The 18,959-nt window shown below is 33.4% G+C and overlaps 1 protein-coding gene across 1 annotated transcript in view; it reads right to left on the reverse strand.

Annotated features, from left to right (window-relative positions):
* rps6ka4 (ribosomal protein S6 kinase, polypeptide 4) overlaps window positions 1-18,959 on the reverse strand; it is a 46,282-nt gene that overhangs the window by 25,436 nt on the left and 1,887 nt on the right. Inside the window, 13 exon segments of the mRNA XM_056458770.1 lie at window positions 1,096-1,246; window positions 1,388-1,472; window positions 1,475-1,490; window positions 4,716-4,796; window positions 7,105-7,124; window positions 7,127-7,211; window positions 7,342-7,406; window positions 7,409-7,436; window positions 7,438-7,457; window positions 9,566-9,716; window positions 12,235-12,251; window positions 12,254-12,301; window positions 15,583-15,654. Of these exon segments, the coding sequence (XP_056314745.1) occupies window positions 1,096-1,246; window positions 1,388-1,472; window positions 1,475-1,490; window positions 4,716-4,796; window positions 7,105-7,124; window positions 7,127-7,211; window positions 7,342-7,406; window positions 7,409-7,436; window positions 7,438-7,457; window positions 9,566-9,716; window positions 12,235-12,251; window positions 12,254-12,301; window positions 15,583-15,654 (839 nt within the window).

The following is an 18,959-nucleotide window of genomic DNA, read 5'->3' on the forward strand; positions in this document are numbered from 1 at the left end:
AATTACGGATGCGTGAATTTTATTTACGCACGAAATATTAACGACAGTGATTTTATTCCATATCTATCCATCCCTCCGTCCATCTACTATATCTATCCATCCATCCATCTGTCTCTATGTACTGTATCTGTCGCTATCTACTTTATCGATCCATTAATCCACCTATATCTATCCATTCATCCATTCCATCCATCCATCCATTAATCCATCATATATAGTTTATCTACTCTGTGTTATCTACTCTGTCTATGTACTTTAACTATCCATGCATCCCTTAATCCATCCATCCATCTGTCTATCTATCAATTAATCCTTCTATATTTCTATCCATTCATCTATCCATCCATCCATCTATATATTTATCCATTCATCCATTAATCCATCCATCCATGTATATATTTATCCATTCATCCATTAATCAATCCATCCATCCATCCATTCTATATAGCAATCTATCTACTCTGTGTCTATGTATTTTATCTATCCATTCATCCATCTATCCATTCATTCATCCATCCATCCATCCATCCATCCATCCATCCATCCATCTACTTTAGCACCCCATCTATCCTTTAATTCCTTCCATCTATTATCTATCTATGTCTATCCATCTATCTATCTATCCATCTATCCATCCATCCATCCATCCATTTACCCATCTATCTATCTATCTATCCATCCATCCATCCATCCATCCATCCATCCATCCATCTATCTATCTATCTATCCATACATTCATCTACTTTAGCTATCCATCTATTCATTATCCATCCATCCATCCATCTATATCTATCCATCCATCCATTAATATATCTATGTCTATCCATCAATATATCTATCCATCCATCCATCCATTAATCAATCTACCGGTCTATCTATCCATCTATTATGTATTATGTAACTGTCATCATGTCATACACAAAAGAAATAAGTTATTAGCATATGTTTAAATTATTTCTAAAAATGTGTTAAAAAAATCTACTGTTATATATTTATATCTGTATGTTTTGTGTACTGATTGATAAAACTACACTAAAACACAGTCAAAATGTGAGGAATAAAATTAACAAGCAGAGATTGTTGAAAAAATAAAACCTTAAAGAAAGGATGACCCTTGATCTCCTCAGCTCCTCGAGGACCGGAGCCCAGTCTTTTATGAGGGTCTTTCACGATCAACTTCCGCAGGAGATCTTGAGCCAAGGGTCCGATGATGGAGGGAAACGGAGGCTCACAGCGAAGGATGCGTCTGACAGAGACAGAAAGCTCATTTAATTCTGGCTAAATAACTTGATGCCGTCAAAACAACACTGGGGGGTTTTAAACATCGTGGGAGAACACGATGTATATGGACGTGTGGAGCAAACCATTATAGTCGTGGAGGACTCACTTGGACACCTCGCTCTGGGAATTTCTCTCTCCCTCCAGAGTGAACGGAGATGCTCCTGTCAACAGCTCAAACATCAGGATGCCAGACTCCACCAGTCCACTGCCTGCACACAATTACCACTGTCAGACATGCTGTGCTTTATTAAACATCAATCAAACCTGTGGATCGCAGAAAAGCTTTCAATTATACAAGTATAATTTTGAGATATGGGAGATATAAAACCATCTAAACTAGCTGGATAAACTCAATCTAAAAGTGTTTGGATGGTTAAACTTGATGTAAAAGTGTGCGATTGTTTCTGCTTTAAATATTTGTTACAAACCGTTCCTTTAACTACTGAGTAATATTAAATAGATACATGTACTTACTATAGGGTTAGAATGCAGGTTAGATTTAGGGTAAGTTGCATGTTATTATGCATAATTAATGGTAATTACTATAGTAAGTATATAGAAAGTAGGGCTGCACAATTTATTGTTTCAGCATCGATATCGCAATATGTGCATTCGCAATAGTCACATCGCAGCATCTGCGATGTGGAGTTTGGATTATTATTGTTGATAAGCAATGAAGAAGGTACAGTGTTTACATTTACATAACATTTGATTATTTAATAATAGGGGGCAAAATAGTGATATACATGAGGTGGTGCTTCTCAGAATGGCGGATCGAACAAACACTCACCGGCCACTTTATTAGGTACACCTGCCAACTGCTCGTTAATGCAAATTTCCAATCAGCCAATCACATGGCAACAACTCAATGCATTTAGGCATGTAGACATGGTCAGACGATCTGCTGCAGCTCAAACTGAGCATCTGAATGTGGAAGAAAGGTGATTTAAGTGACTTTGAATGTGGCATGGTTGTTGGTGCTAGACGTGCTGGTCTGAGTATTTTAGAAACTGTTGATCTACTGGGATTTTCATGCAGAACTATCTCTAGGGTTTACAGAGAATGGTCCGACAAAGAGGAAATATCCAGTGAGCGGCAGTTCTGTGGCGCAAATGCCTTGTAGATGCCAAAGGTCAGACGAGAATGGCCAGACTGGTTTGAGCTGATAGAAAGGGCAACAGTAACTCAAATAACCACTCGTTACAACTGAGGTATGCAGAAGATCGTCTCTGAACGCACAACACGTCCAACCTTGAGGCAGATGTCAGCTAAGAACAGGAAACTGAGGCTACAGTTACCACAGGATCAACAAAATTGGACAATAGAAGATTGGAAAACGTTTCCAAGACTGGTTTTCTTGAACATGACAATGAGTTCACTGTACTCAAAATGGCCTCCATAGTCACCAGATCCCAATCCAATAGAGCACCTTTGGGATGTGTTGAAACGAGAGATTCGCATCATGGATGTGCAGCCGACAAATCTGCAGTAACTGTATGATGCTATCATGTCAATATGGAGCAAAATCTCTGAGGAATATTTCCAGCACCTACTGAATCTATGCCACGAAGGATTAAGGCAGTTCTGAAGGCAAAAGGGGGTCCAACCCAGTACTAGTAAGGTGTACCTAATAAGTGTCCAGTGAGTGTAAATCAATGTTGCATTCTGAGAAATATATGTGCTGTCAATAAATGAAATACATCTTATAACATTTTGATGCATTTTTCTCTCTTCATTTACAAATATCATGACATATTGTGGATGGTTTTCTTGTGATGTATCACTGATTTTGTGATCTATCATTATTGGGGGCAAAATGTCATGATAATATTGTATCGTTTTACTGTATCTGAATATCTGACTACTTACTTCACTTTTATCTTTGCTCTAACTTATTTATTTATGCTTGCAATTTCTTTGATTCACTCCTCTACAAGATTATTCCAATCAAAGTTAATGATTTTATTCCAAACAGAGCTATTCAAGTCATCTGCCGAAATCGTATTCATATCACAATATTAATTGCAGCAAAATAAAATATCGCAATGTCAGATTTTTCCAATTTTGAGCATGGAAAGTGTAACATGGAGAGCTTAAAATAAAGCTTTAGCAAATATTTAAATAATCGAATGGTAAAACTTTAGTTTAAGCATCAATTCACAAAAAGTAATACATATATACTATAGTATACTGCATGTTAAAGTAGTAAACAGTAGTAAAAGTATGATCTTATTTTACATCCCTAATCCCAGATATGGGAAGTAACGAAGTATAAACACTTTGTTACTGTACTTAAGTAGATTCTTTTGGTAGCAGTACTTTACACCACTATTTATTTTTCTGAGAATTTTTTACTTTTACTCCTTACATTTTTACACAAATATCTGTACTTTCTACTCTCATTACTTTCATTACTACGTGTTTTGTGGTGCGATCTATATTATGTCTTGTCATTGCGCAATTTATACGCCTTTTTGATTCAATAAATATATATATATATTTTTTTTTTTGTCATTTTCCAACCTCTGATCATGCACCGTAAGTAGGCTTGTTTATTCAGCTTACTATGGGAACGGCAAGAATGGTAAACATGGATGTGACAGGGAATCAGTGATGTAAACATGACTGATGTCATGTTTATTAAAGGTAATAAGATGCGTTTTGGTCGATCAGATCACAGGTAAACGAGGTACATTCCTGTTCAAATCTGGCATTTAAATAGGATTAAAAACTGGGTCTTTTTTGTTAACTTTCAACCATGGTGTACAGTACTTCTGTACTTTCAATCTAACACCACAAAACTAATAAACTAATAATTATGAAAAACTAATAATTATGTGCTTTTTTTGTGAACAAAAGAAGTGTACGTTGGTACTAAGCAATAAATTACTTTATAATAGGTTATGTATTGAGATGCATTTCCTTTGTTTCCAACGAGTTCACATTTCCTAGTACAGAATTTATACTGTTTTATAGTTTTAACATTTAGATTATATACACTGTAGTCTTCGTTTAAATTTGTTAGATAGGTTGCTAGTTAAATATTTAGAACTCAAAAGGTATTTATACTGGTGTTTATGATTAAAATTATAATGTAAAGAATCAGGAATTTATCATGTGGAGAAAGTGATGCAAAAATGCATTCGCACATACATTTTAATGCATTTAAAATAAAAAATAAATTGAATAGTTTCATCAAATTAATCCAATAAAAAACAATTATTGTAATATGAGAAATATCTTCTTATGGCTGTAATGTGGGCAAACGTGGGTGTATATTTCCTCAGTGTTTAATCATTAAGATTTAAATTGTAATTAAGATTAATTATTAATATTATAATCAGAATACACAAATAAACTGATAATCCTTTTTGCAATCACATCTATTTTTTCCCATTAGATTTTGATAGTTTTTTATCGATTAATTTTCTCACCTTGCCATGGCCAGACTTCCCTCTGATAATCTCAGGTGCCATGTACTCTATAGTGCCACAGAATGAATAAGTCCTCTCTTTCTACACATAAACAAAGCATGAGAAACACACAAAGGATTACAACACCACATGGAAATAAGCAAAAAAAAAAAATCTAAATGGCCAAAAGCATTGACCAATGGGAGTTGTTTAATGTCTCTGCAAGCTTAAATATAAATATATAATGTCAGAATAAAGAACTCCTTAGAATTGTTCTTGACTGGATACCTCCAAAGACTATAGAATACACAAGACATGTTACTCGTATAGTTTTGAATGGGGAAAAGTGTAACGGTCAATATGGCGAAATAAGCCCCACCAACTAGTAAAGTAGCCAATCATCAATCGCTATAGACTGATGTTTCTCCGGGGGAGAAGCTCGGATTAGACGTGTGCTTTTACAACAGTTTTTGTGGTCAACAAACGCACTGGAATCTCAGAGAATACTTGCTTTACAGACATAAGAAATTTATCCACATAAAGCTTGAAATCTGTGCTTTTACATGAACCAACTTTACTTGAAAACAAAAGTTTTTTTGTTTTGTAATCTGTATGAAACGAATACGAGGTACAGTCGATCCTTTCAAACGCACATCACATAACAGCAACTACTCAAACGCCCACAAACTTGTAAATAAAGAGTCGCTGTCATTTCTGGAGGAGAATCACCATCAAGACCAAGTTGTGGATTACTTTTGAAGACCAGCGCGATCTGACGAAGCATTATCCAGAGAATGATAATGTGTACACGGTCATAAAAGAGGTTGGTGTCGTGATCTCATTCCTTTCGAGTGCTCATGCACATTAGCCTGGGCAACCTAAAAAAATGCAGATTTGTGTGATTCGAACTTTTAGGCCCCGTTTACACTAATGCGTTTTCGTTTAAAAATGGCATTTTAGAATGAAAACGATCCGCGTCCACACTAGCGTTTCACCCAGCGTTTCTGAACAACTCTGCGTCTACAACACCAAACCACTGAAAACGCACATCACGTGACCACACACACACACTCTGGCATGTGCTACAGTATATCTAGCCAGATGAGAGCTGTGCTCGTCTGACTGTTCATCAGGATCTACCGCTGGACCAAATCTCACTATATTTGTTCAACGTGATATTTAATTCATCTGGTTGTCTTTATCTAACGACATATTCCTCGACTTTGGTCTTTTGAATCTATTACTTGTTCTCAGGTAACGTGTTTTGGCTGAGCACAAAGACAAGTTAATTAATGTAACCACATACATTCTGTATATTGACTGATTGTTTGCCTTTATTACCTATATTATATAAACTTATTGTACGTTATACTTTTATAATGGCCATTATTGATTATTAAAACTGATATTCAGCAAAAGAGAAAGTATGTTTCATATTTTCAATGAGAATGAAAGGAGGCAGTAATGTTATAGGCTACATTTTGTTATGAATACGCATGCAGTGAAGATGACGCTCGTATATACAGCACAACGCCTCAACATTTCTGCTGTCCGTTGTTAATTTCTGTTGTAAGTTGTTAATATCAAAATGAAAATAGCAGTCCTGCACAATAGCCCAGTGGTTAAGTACGCTGACATATAACACCATGGTGCTCACGGCGACCAGAGTTCGATTCCCGGGTCGATGTCCTTTGCCGACCCTTCCCCTCTCTCTGCTCCCAATACTTTCCTGTCTGTAACCTCCACTATCCTATTAAAAAAAAAAAATGAAAATAGCAGTTCCTTATATTATGTTTTCATTTTATTGTTAAGACTTTTTATTGTTAAGATTTGTTTGTTTTCCATATCAAACTTGCGAAGTCTGAACTTACAAGGAGCGAATGCAGGACTGAACTGTGTGTAGGCTACTTAATATTGAGGAAAAAGCCCCAATCAGAATGGCGAATGTCTGCAGCCCCGCCTACGTTTTCAGATGTCTCTGTTTTTTCCCCATCCACAATGACACGGAGCAGCAGTGTTTTTAAGAATGAAAATGGCCTTTTCAGTGTTTCCAAAGCGCTCTGTTTTCGGCGCTCGAAAACTCCAGCGTAGTGTGGACGGATGGCATAACCGTAGCAAAACTTATTGTTTTTAAAACGAAAACGCATTAGTGTAAACAAGGCCTTTGAAATGAAACTTATGAGACAGTTGTTGTTTAATTTATGTGTGGCTCCAAATATGTAATGTAATCGTAAGCTTGGCAAACAGTTTGGAGAATTGGTTCCTCCCCATTTATGCCGGAGCATACCGCCTGAAAAGAGTTTCAAAGATTGTCGCCGAATGCAATGACTTGCCTTAAAGAGACTTTGACACCACTTTTGGCCATTGCTAAATATATTTTATTAAGTATTACTAGTTTTTATTTCCCTACCTCCTCCTCCAGAAACTCTTACTCAGGCCAAAGTCTGTCAAAACCACATGGCCATCACTGTCCAATAAAATGTTCTCCAGCTTAATGTCTCGGTACACAATGCCAAGCTGAAAACACAAAACCAAGTAGGCTTTTACAAACACACACATTATCAATATTTAATTAAGCACATAAATGAACTTATTCCACTAACTTTGCATATATATCTACTTATAAATAAAAAGCAGGCAGGTGTACCTTGTGCAGATGCTCCAGAGCCAGAATAATCTCCCCCACATAGATCCTCACCTCGTCCTCTGAGAATGATCTCTCTGATACAGGTGTGTGAACACTCTCTCCACCGCTTACATAGTCTTCCGAAACAAACACAAACTCAACCATTATCCAAAAAACCCCTGTATTTACTAAAAGAACAAAGAGCTAGAAACTGACCAATGTCTCGCATTATGGGGGATTTTACATCACAATAGTAATTTTATTTAAGTAGTTATTTACATCACAATAACAGTATACATAATTAGACAATTGTTATTTTTACTAATTAATTAATTCGTTAATAAAAATACACACATAAACATATATACATATATACTACATGACAAGTCTTGTGGTCTATCCACGTTTTAGGAACAGAAAAAATAATAACTTGTCTTCTAGTTGATCATTTGGTATCTGAAGTGGCTTATATGAAAGGCAAAGGCCTCTAGATTACGCTTATTTTAACAAATTAAATATGATCTTGATTTTTAATTATTTAATTAGGATAGTAAACGTCGGACTTTGCTTAGACTAAAGTCTTGTCACTTAACAGAAATAATGTCCAGTATAGAATATAAAGTCATGGTGCAGTGGAGAAAGAATGAATATTGTGTATGATTCCCATGAGCTTGGAGGACTGCATCCATACATCTCTGCAATGACTCAAATCACTTATTAATAAAGTCATCTGGAATGGCAAAGAAAGCATTCTTGCAGGACTCCCAGAGTTCATAAAGATTCTTTGGTTTCATCTTCAATGCTTCCTCCATCTTACCCCAGACATTCTCAATAATGTTAATGTCTGGTGACTGGGCTGACCAATTGTGGAGCACCTTGACCTACTTTGCTTTCAGGAACTTTAATGTGGAGGCTGAAGTATGAGGAACGCTATCCTGCTGAAGAATTTGCCCTCTCCTGTGGTTTTTAATGTAATGGGCAGCACAAATGTCTTGATACCTCAGGCTGTTGATGTTGTCATCCACTCTGCAGATTTCTCGCTCACCTCCTTACTGAACCCCAAATGGATTTATCCTTCACCAAACTTGACTGATTTCTGTGAGAATCTTGGGTCCATGCAGGTTCCATTAGGCTTCTGCAGTATTTTTGATGATTGGGATGCAGTTCAACAGATGATTTATTGAAAAAAAATCTACCTTCTGCCACTTTTCCAATCATCAACTAGAAGTTATCATTTGTAGCTCTTACGACTGGGATCGGCGACAAGACTTTTGTCAGATAGCATACACACACATATGCATACATTAAAGCCCGAAATTATTGTATGCCTGGCTAATCCTGACTGAAGTTACTTTTATTCAACAAGCAAGTTGTTCTTTTGACCCGAAACGACACAGGCTTCTTCAAAAGACAATAAGGCGATGTATAAGAGTCATCATTGTCAAAATATATATATTTTTTAGCTTTTAAAAACACATTTAAACAAAAATTTAAGTCAGAATTTGCCAGGGGTGTAAATAATTTCAGGCTTGACTATATACAGTTGAAGGCAAAATTATTAGCCCCCCTGAATTATTAGCCCCGTTTATTTTTTACCCCAATTTCTGTCTAACGGAGAGATTTTTTTCAACACATTTCTAAACATAATAGTTTTAATAACTCATTTCTAATAACAAATTTATTTTATCTTTGCCATGATGACAGTAAATAATATTTGACTAGATATTTTTCAAGACACTTCTATACAGCTTAAAGTGACATTTAAAGACTTAAATAGGTTAATTAGGTTAACTAGGCAGGTTAGGGCAATTAGGCAAGTTATTGTATAATGATAGTTTGTTCTGTAGTCAGTCGAAAAAATAAATAGATTAGATTAGATTAGATTCAACTTTATTGTCATTACACTAGCTTAAAGGGGCTAATAATTTTGTCCTTAAAATGGCGTTTAAAAAATTCTAAACAGCTTTTATTCTAGCCGAAATAAAACAAATAAGACTTTCTCCAGAAGAAAAAATATTATCAGACATACTGTAAAAATTTCCTTGCTCTGTTAAACATCATTTGGGAAATATTTAAAAAAGAAACAAAAATTCAAAAGGGGGGCTAATAATTCTGATTCAACTGTATATAATACGTTTTTCCCCTAAGTAAATACTTTTTTTTTCAAAGGTTCACATTATAATTGGGTGTGGTACAGCTATCATCATAATCAGCATGCATAAGTGAATCTGTGTCCTGTGCTTACCTAGTATGAGATGCAGTTTGGTTTGCGTCTGAAAGGCGTAATGGAGGGTGACCAGGAAGGGTGACTGGCGGATGTGCTCCAATACCTGTCGCTCAGTTCTGGTGTGCTCCGCAGTCTTTGCCTTCTGAACGATGGCTGCTTTCTTTAGCACCTACAGAGAAATCATGAAATCATTCAAAAATGAGAGCAAAGGCTTTTCAGTAAAACTCTACTTGATTTTTAAGTGATACCCTATAGTACAGATTTCCTTATATGTATGCCTTATTAATATTAGGTTTCGACAAAAAAAAAAAAATCTTAATTATCTAATTAATTTATATAGGATGCAATGCAATTTATAAAATGACAGTTTATATGAGTTTCAGCAGAGTTTTTTTTTGTCAGAAAACACTGACAATGAAGAATGTTATTGTACAGTGCTCAGCATATTTAAGTACACTCCTCACAAATCTATCGTTTAAATTTATATTTTTAATAAGAAGCTATACAATATTATATTTGTGTATATACATTACATTAGTCAGTACTGAAGCCAAATCTGGAGCTTATCTAACAAAATACTTACGATAAATGGTCCAAAAACTAGTACAGCCAAATTTATGTTATAAAGAAATATTAAATACAAATTTTAAAAAAAAGGAAAAGCAAAAAGAGGCAAAAAATTGAAATATTTAGTTTAAATTTTGTATGTTGTAATTTTTATTTTATTTTTTGCAATATTTAGCTTGAATTTAATTGTTTTATCTTTCAATTTCTGAATATGTTTGGTGACTAAAATATTAAAATATTATTTTAATAAATATATTCGTTAAATAAATCTGTTTTGTTTAAATGCACAAATACACATTGCCTATATTCACTGAGAAATGGATAAATACCTCATTTTCAAAATGGGGTGCACTTAATTATGCTGAGCACTGTATATCATTGATTATTATATTATATCATTAATTTATATCAGTCTAATTACTGTTTACTATTACATCATTGTTTATTAATATCAAGTGTTGGGTAGATTAACTTTAAAAAGAGTATTAGTTATATTTACTAGTTCCTTTTCACAAATAGTACATAATTATTCAATTTAAAATTATACATAATTATAAAAGTAACTAATTACCAGGGAAAGTAACTATTGCGTTACTTTAAAAACAAATCTAATTTGTCACATGACTATAAAATAAATATAAAACATTGTAGACTAATCTACACTATTTAATGTTGTGTGGGACAATGTGAGAGACATCAGCAGCATGTCTTCAACTATATAACTAGATATTATTTAGTTTAATTCTGTCTGAGTAAGTGTTTGTGGTGGAGAAAAATTAAGCTTTATTTGCTTGACGTCGTGGCTTCGTCTCCCTCCTTTGGTACCAGAGCTCACGTTATCACTTGCGTAGCCATCAATTTTGTGATGACGTGAGGTGCTTAATTAGATAAGAATTATTGGTCACCGATGCTGAGAGACTCTTTCTGCATAAGTTGCATGATACATAAACATTCGTGCCTTTCACCTCAACGAGGGAAAAGTAGTACTTATATTTCCATTTTGCAAAAGCTACCTTTGATCTTGTTGGATTTGCCATCGTTCTGACTCCTGGTCGTTGGTGTGTGCGACTGACTGAACGTGTGCTTGTGTGAACACTCGCCCTACTCTTGCCTCTGATTGGCAATGATGGTAATGTACTCTATCTAAGCCAATCATGACATTCTCAGGTACACCACGTTCACAGACACACCAATCATCAACACTGGTTGGTTATGTGTCCCGCCCACGGGCCCCGAAAACACACACACACTCCAGAGAAAGAGAGGTCTTATGAATGAGCAAGACGTTGCTCACATGAAAACCGCTTCAGTGTTCCTAATTATAGTCACATGCATTTATTGTCAGTATTTGTAACTGCGTTGTAACGTGGGAAACAGTAATTCACTTGATTACTCGTTACTAAAAAAAGTATCGCCATTAGCATTGCTGTTAGAGCACCGTTTATTTATAGCACCGTTATTCCCATCACTAATTATATCATGGTTTTACTGATTTTATTAGGTTTTATTGTTTTGAAGTTTTGGGGTTGTTTTATTGTATGGCCTGATTCACATTTAAAGAGAAAGAATACCTCAAACATCTTTATTTCATGTATTATTATTTTATTTCTAGCTACAAAAATGTTGGTTATGGTTTTAGGTTTAGTTGTGACAGCAGAAATGTTTCATTATGTTTATTCATTCTTTTTCCTTCGGCTTAGTCCCTTTATCATCAGGAGTCGCCACAGCAGAATGAACCGCCAACTAGTCCAGCATATGTTTTACACAGCGGCTGCTCTTCCAGCCGCAACCCAGTACTGAAAAACATCAATACACACTCATTCACACAGACTCACTAGGCCAATTTATTCAATTCACCTATAGCGCATGTGTTTGGACTGTGAGGGAAACCGGAGCACGAAGAGGAAGCCCACGCCAAACACGGGAGAACATGCAAACTCCACACAGAAACGCCAACTGACCCAGTCGGGACTCGAACCAGCGACTTTCTTGTTGTGAGGCGACAGTGCTAACCACTGAGCCACTAAGTCGTCGTTCAATTATGTTCAGCATTCATTGATGTGTGACGTTTACTACTGGAGGATGAGCAAAAAAAAAATGTGATGATGGATAGCACAAACCTTCATGGCGTAGAGTTGCCTTTATCATGGCCACTGATTTTTCGGACCAAAAACACTTTCCCGTAAGCTGATAAAGAAAAGGAAAAGCAGAGATGTAGCAATTTAAAGGTTTAGTTTGACATTTAAAGAACACTTGCATTTTTGTACTCAAAGAAAATACTAAACTGACACACTCTTTACACTTCATGTGAACCTGGCTTAATTACAGTTACATTAGGTTATTACTAGGGCCAGACAGAACCTGCTATTTTTGCTATTTCTGTGCAGAATTTGGTAAAAAAAATCTGCGGATAAATGCGGAATAATTTTAGGAGTATCATAACTAAAAATTATTAATTGCTAATAAAATAATATATTTTTACGTTTTATTGAATGTTTACAATGCAAATTCAATTAGATCCACTTATTTGTAAACAAAACAAGTCTCTTATATAATATATCTACTAAAAGCTATAAAATATTACTCTACAAACTGTACTGTAAATAAATCCTATGAACATTTTAATATTACTATTATTATATCACAATATTATTAGTATAATGAATTTAAAAACTGAATAAATATAAAATTACACACATTTACAAGTAAATACATACACTCAATCATGGGCTAAAAATCAGCGGAATTTCTGCGCTTGCAGATTCCTGTGGGCCTAGTTTTTACATACTTACAATACAAATTTTTGCAAGTTATATACATTAAGTTTCCTAGTTATTAAACTAGGAAAGAAAAACAATACCATTGAAAGGTATAGCTCACTCAAAACTGAAAATTCTCTCATCATTTACTCCCCTTCACTTGTCACAATCATGTTCGAGTTTCTTGCTTGAACATAAAAAAAGATATTTTGAAGAAAACTGGAAACCGGTAACTAATATCTTTTATAGTAGAAAAAAATAAATATTATGGAAGTCAGTGGTTATCCATTTCCAGTTTTCTTCAAAATAGCTAGGTATTTAGGTTCAGAGGAAAAAACTTATAAAGATTTGGAACCAATTGAGTTGAGTAAATAGTCAGTGAATTTTCATTTTGAGTGAATTACCACTTTAAATTAGCTAAAAAGACAACATTAAAAATGTATATTAGGTAGCACTGTCAAACGATTAATTTGTGATAAAAACAATTAATCGCACGCAAAATAAAACTTTGTATTTACATAATGTATGTGTACTCACTGTTTATAAATACTGTGTACATATGGATCTCGAATCTGATTGGCTGATAGTAGTGCGATATTCTGCAATAACAGCACTCGTAGAGCCTCCTCACCCTTCTGTATTACTCCACCCACATAAAGCAACAGCGGATCAATAAACTCACTAGTTTGACAAATATTGATGTTTTCACTATGCAGTTTATTTATAAGGATAGTGCCTATTTTAAATATTTATACATTTTTGGAGATACAGCATGCCGGTATCCATTAGCCTGTCATACTGAGCATAGCAAAGACGGTTGACGTTCTGCCACAAGATGGCAACAGGGACTGCATAAAAAGCCCTAATAGGAGAAAAACTTTGTGTAATTTCATACTACAGCTGAACAAATCATTATAAATCAGTTAAGTGACATTTTAAGTCGTTAAGTCGTTTTGTATTTTATAGTGCTGTATTTATACCATAGTAATATGATAGTGTTTGCTTTGCTTTGGCTTTTCGGGGTTAATTATTGTGATGACCTGATTGCAACAGAGAGATGCTGGGAAATGTCACTAGACTGATGACACTTCATGCCGTTCAGCCTTATAATCTTAAAATGTGAGCAAAATCAGCTGTTTTGTCATCACATTAGACATTACGCTAAAGAATCATTCAAATACTTGCTCTAAAGTGACATTGGTGAATTAGTACCGGTTTCTACTGTTCTGAAGTCAGCTGCAGATGTGTATGAACAGCAGAAGGAAGTTCCTCTAACAAAAGGATTTTTAGACTCTCCGTGTTTGATTTTCATTTTTATATATACACGATTATGCCGTCGAACTGTTGTATTAATGCAATTTCACGAGTAGCAGTATGATGTGGCTGTGTGTTTGTGTGTGTGTGTATATATATATATATATATATATATATATATATATATATATATATATATATATATACACACACACACACACACACGCACACGCACACGCACACGCACACGCACACGCACACGCACACACACACAACACACACACACACACACACACACTGCTACTCGTGAAATTGCATTAATACAACAGTTCGACGGCATAATCGTATATATAAAAATGAAAATCAAACACAGAGTCCAAAAAAAATGTATAAATATAAATATATATATATATATATATATGAATACAAAACCAAAATATTGAAATATGTGTTCATGTATATCGTGTTAGATATAAATATTTAAATTTATAAATATAAATGAACATTTTTACATGTATGTGTTTATGTGTATTAGGGCTGCACAATATACGGTTAATATATACAGCATAAATATCACAATGTGTGTCTGCAATAGTCATATTGCAGGATATGCAATGTTAAGTTGGTTCATAGTTGATCAACAATTGATAATACATGACATTTGTGAAATCATTGCAAAGTAAACCATAACAGAGTGAAACTTTATCATTTATATGTGTTAAAAAGGTTTTTGAAGAGATTTAAAATCATTCAGGGACAATAAAATACAACATTTGTAACTTTAATGAAGAATAAATTTCCTGAATTATTAATACATTGCAGTCTATACAGTGTTATTTTACACTTCATTATTTAATTTTTGTACCTGAATACGTTTGACTCTCCAGAAAAACCATAAAGCACTGTTTACCTTGTTTTTGCTTTATTTTACTTTTTCTTTGCTCTGATCTAATTATTCTTGCTTAAAAATGTCTTTACTATACATGACTCACACCCTTACAAAATCAAACCCGATCAATACAAATGAACGGTTTTCCCAAATAGAGCTAATTAAGCCATGTGAAATATCGCATATCAGATTTTTTCAATATCTTGCAGTCCTGATGTCTATGCACAGTACACACATATATTTATACATTATGTAAATATAACCTTTTATTATGGATGCAATTCACCTTTATTGACAGCACTAATATTAAGCCTGATGTCTCTAATAGCCAGTTTATTGATTTAATTCAGTCGTTGAAATAAGCTCATATTCATATACTATATTTTGCAGAGCTCCCTGATGTAACAACATCTTCTCATTTATAATAACCTTATGGCAATGACTGGTATGATAACTTTCATTCAACCCTTGTGTCAAAAGATAAACATTTCCAGTGACCTTCACAAGAAGGACAAACCAGTTTGATCCAGAAACCCACATGTAGGAACACAGAGTTCAGTTCTCACCTCCTGTGCCAAGCACTTTGAGAAGTTCAAAGTTCTCCATGCCAACTTTCTCAGTGTATCCTGTGAGGTTTGCTGGAAATGAACAAACAGGAACAATTATAATAAATCATAATTTGAGTTAAAACTTTAACTCTCTCTACACACACTTACTTCAGTAGCACTATATTCAATACATTTAAAGAGACAGTTCACCCAAAATGAAAGTTTACTCACTATTTACTCTCGCTTAAGTGGTTCCAAACCTTTATGACAACCTTTCTTCCGCTGAAAACTAAACAAGATGTTTTGAAGAATGCTGAACACCTGTAACCATTGACTTAAGGTAGGTAAAACAAATTTTATGGAAGTCAATGGTTACAGGTTTCAAGCTTTCTTCAAAACATCTTATTTTGTGTTCAATAGGAGAAAGAAAGTCTTAAAGTTAAAGAATGATGACAGATTTTCATTTTCGGGTGAACTATCCCTTTAAATATAGTAGTTACACAATGCATACAGATGCTACAATATCAACATTTGAAAAAGTTAATTTGGTCATATTTAACAACTTGTTTTGATCATTAACTGGACTGTTTACATTACTTCTAAAGCTTTAAAAAGTCTTAAAGCAATAGTTCACTCAATAATGAAAATGTACTCAAAGTTTACTAACATTAAGTGGTTTCTTTTGTTATACATAAAATTTAGAAAAATTTGGAAACTGGTAGCCATTCATTTCCAGAGTAGAAACAAAATCTGTTTCCAACATTCTTCAAACAATATTCTTTTGTTTTCAACAAAGGAAAGAAACTTAAACATGTTTTGAACATTTGAGGCGAGAGAAAAGTTTCCTTTTAAACTATCCCTTTAACATTAATTTTAACATTTAATAATCGTTTTTTATATATAAATATATAATAAATTTTATTATACAGTATATATACTCAGTGCTCAGCATATATGAGTAAACTGCATTTTTAAAAATGTATCTATTTTTATCTATTTCTCAGTAAATATGGATAATATACCTTGGTGCTATTGAACAAAATTAGTATTAAAATAATATTTTAATCACAGAACATCTTTAGAAATGGAAAGATAAAATATTCAAATTCATGCAAAATACTGAAAAAAATTACAAACTACAAAATTTCAACAAAAAATTTTAGATATTTTTGTTTCTCTTGATTTTTGCTATTTTTTATATTTTTATTTAAGATTTTATACTTCATATATTCTATAACAAATAAATTTGGGCTACTAATTTTGAACCATCATTGTAAGTTATTTTGTTGTATTAAGCTCCAGATTTGGTTTCAGTACTACCTAAACTAATATATAGACACAAATATGATATTATAAGCATCCTATTGAAATTAATTTAAATGAGAGATTTGTGGGGGGTGTACTCATATATAGGGATGCAGCGATTATAGATTTTGGTTGTGCGATTATAGTCTGAGGAATAATCATGGTTTCACGGTTATCATGATTATTATGCATTCATTCATTTCAAAACGTATATTTTAAAGTGTTATTTATTGCTGCGCAGTAACCAATTAATACAGCACAAAAAAAATAATAATAAATTGAAAAAAATTCTCTTTTTTGACTAAAAACAAGTGAAAAAAAGTTTTTGGCATTTAAACATAAGTAATAATTTTACAATGATAATAAATGACAGAACAATAAATAAATAAATAAACAAATAAATAGTATTTGTCTAATGTAAATCTAAGCTAGATGTTAGCCAAGTATTTCCCTTTTAATGAGAATAAATGTAGTGAAAGACTGCTGAACGTCTGGCTGAAAGGCACTTTTGAACTATTTTACAAAATTGTTTGGTATTTTCCTTTTGTATTTTTTCCTCCTTGGAGTAGAAAATGTGTTTATTCCATACAAAGTATGAAGCTAATCGGTCAGTTCTTGTTATGTGACTCGTGGTGCGCTTGCGGCATTCTTTCAGTTAGGTGCACCTGGAAAGCGGGCTTGCGCGCCACATGTACATCACTGCTGATATCCGCGCGCCTCCATTGGAATAACAAACCTGTGCGCGCAAAAGACGGGATATGTGAACAGCCCTTAGTTAATAGCCTCAGCCATAGTTAAAATCAGTCATTAATCTAGTGTGCGTGCATATTAGCCTCTGTGTACAAGGTCAAGACTTTAAACTAACGCACAGTTGGCATAACTTAGTTAGTTGCAGCAATTTGTTGCATACAGAAACGCAGTGTAGAGAAGCCTTTACGATTTATTAACCGTGACGAATTAAAGCGCAGTTAATAGTGAAATCGGTTAATCGTTGCATCCCTACAAATATATGCTGAGCACTGTGTGTGTGTGTATATATCCATGTATGTATGTATGTATATATATATATATATATATATATATATATATATATATATATATATATATATATATATATATATATATATGCATGTAGTAGTATGTATGTATGTATGTATGTATGTATGTATAGATAATATATATATATATATATATATATATATATATATATATATATACACACATATATACACACACACACACACATAATATGTTAACAAATAATTCATAAAACTGATTGTAAGGTGCTTCAGATTCTCCTTATGGCTGATAAATTATTATATGACTAACAAATTATTTTTATTTTATTTAAGTTACATTAAATAAATCGATTAATTAATTAAGCTTAAATTGCACTGAAATAATTAAAATAAAAAGAAATCATCTATCATGACATTTAAAAACATTACAACTAAAAATAACAATACCGTATTTAAACACTGAGAGAAATAGACTACATAGTTTGGAAAAATATAACTAGACTGATACAATAATTAAACAGTATGGACCGAATTAACCATTTTTATGGTAATCATTCAATAAAAACTTGATATTATCACCAATAGACCATTACAATTTTTTTAAATAACATTGAAGAAATAACAGGTTTAAACACAAAACATTACATAGAATAACATTTGCTCATACAATTATTATTTTTTTAATTAGATATGGTGATACAATGGTAAACATTGGCATGCTATTGTTTAGAGATTGAGGTAAAGTTGGTGTTAAATTCGCACATTAGTTTAGTGACAACTTGTTGACATGCTCTCTATATGTTTACCATGGTACTTTAAATTTTCGGTCTGAAATCACACCCAAGTGTGACTTAAATACAACATTAGCACTATTTATTTGACTGTGAACAATGTTGTACTTTGCTAGTCGTTAGCTGCTAATATGTTTTCACTATTTTGAATTAGAAAAGACCACTTTCTGAAATTGTATTATTAAGCTAAAATTCTGACTGTGTGAATATAAAACAAAACTTAATAAAAACAATATGGACTGAATTAACTATTTTTATGGTATTAATTTAATGAAAACCA

The sequence above is a fragment of the Danio aesculapii genome, chromosome 5, assembly GCF_903798145.1.
Source record: "Danio aesculapii chromosome 5, fDanAes4.1, whole genome shotgun sequence".
NCBI lineage: Eukaryota > Metazoa > Chordata > Actinopteri > Cypriniformes > Danionidae > Danio > Danio aesculapii.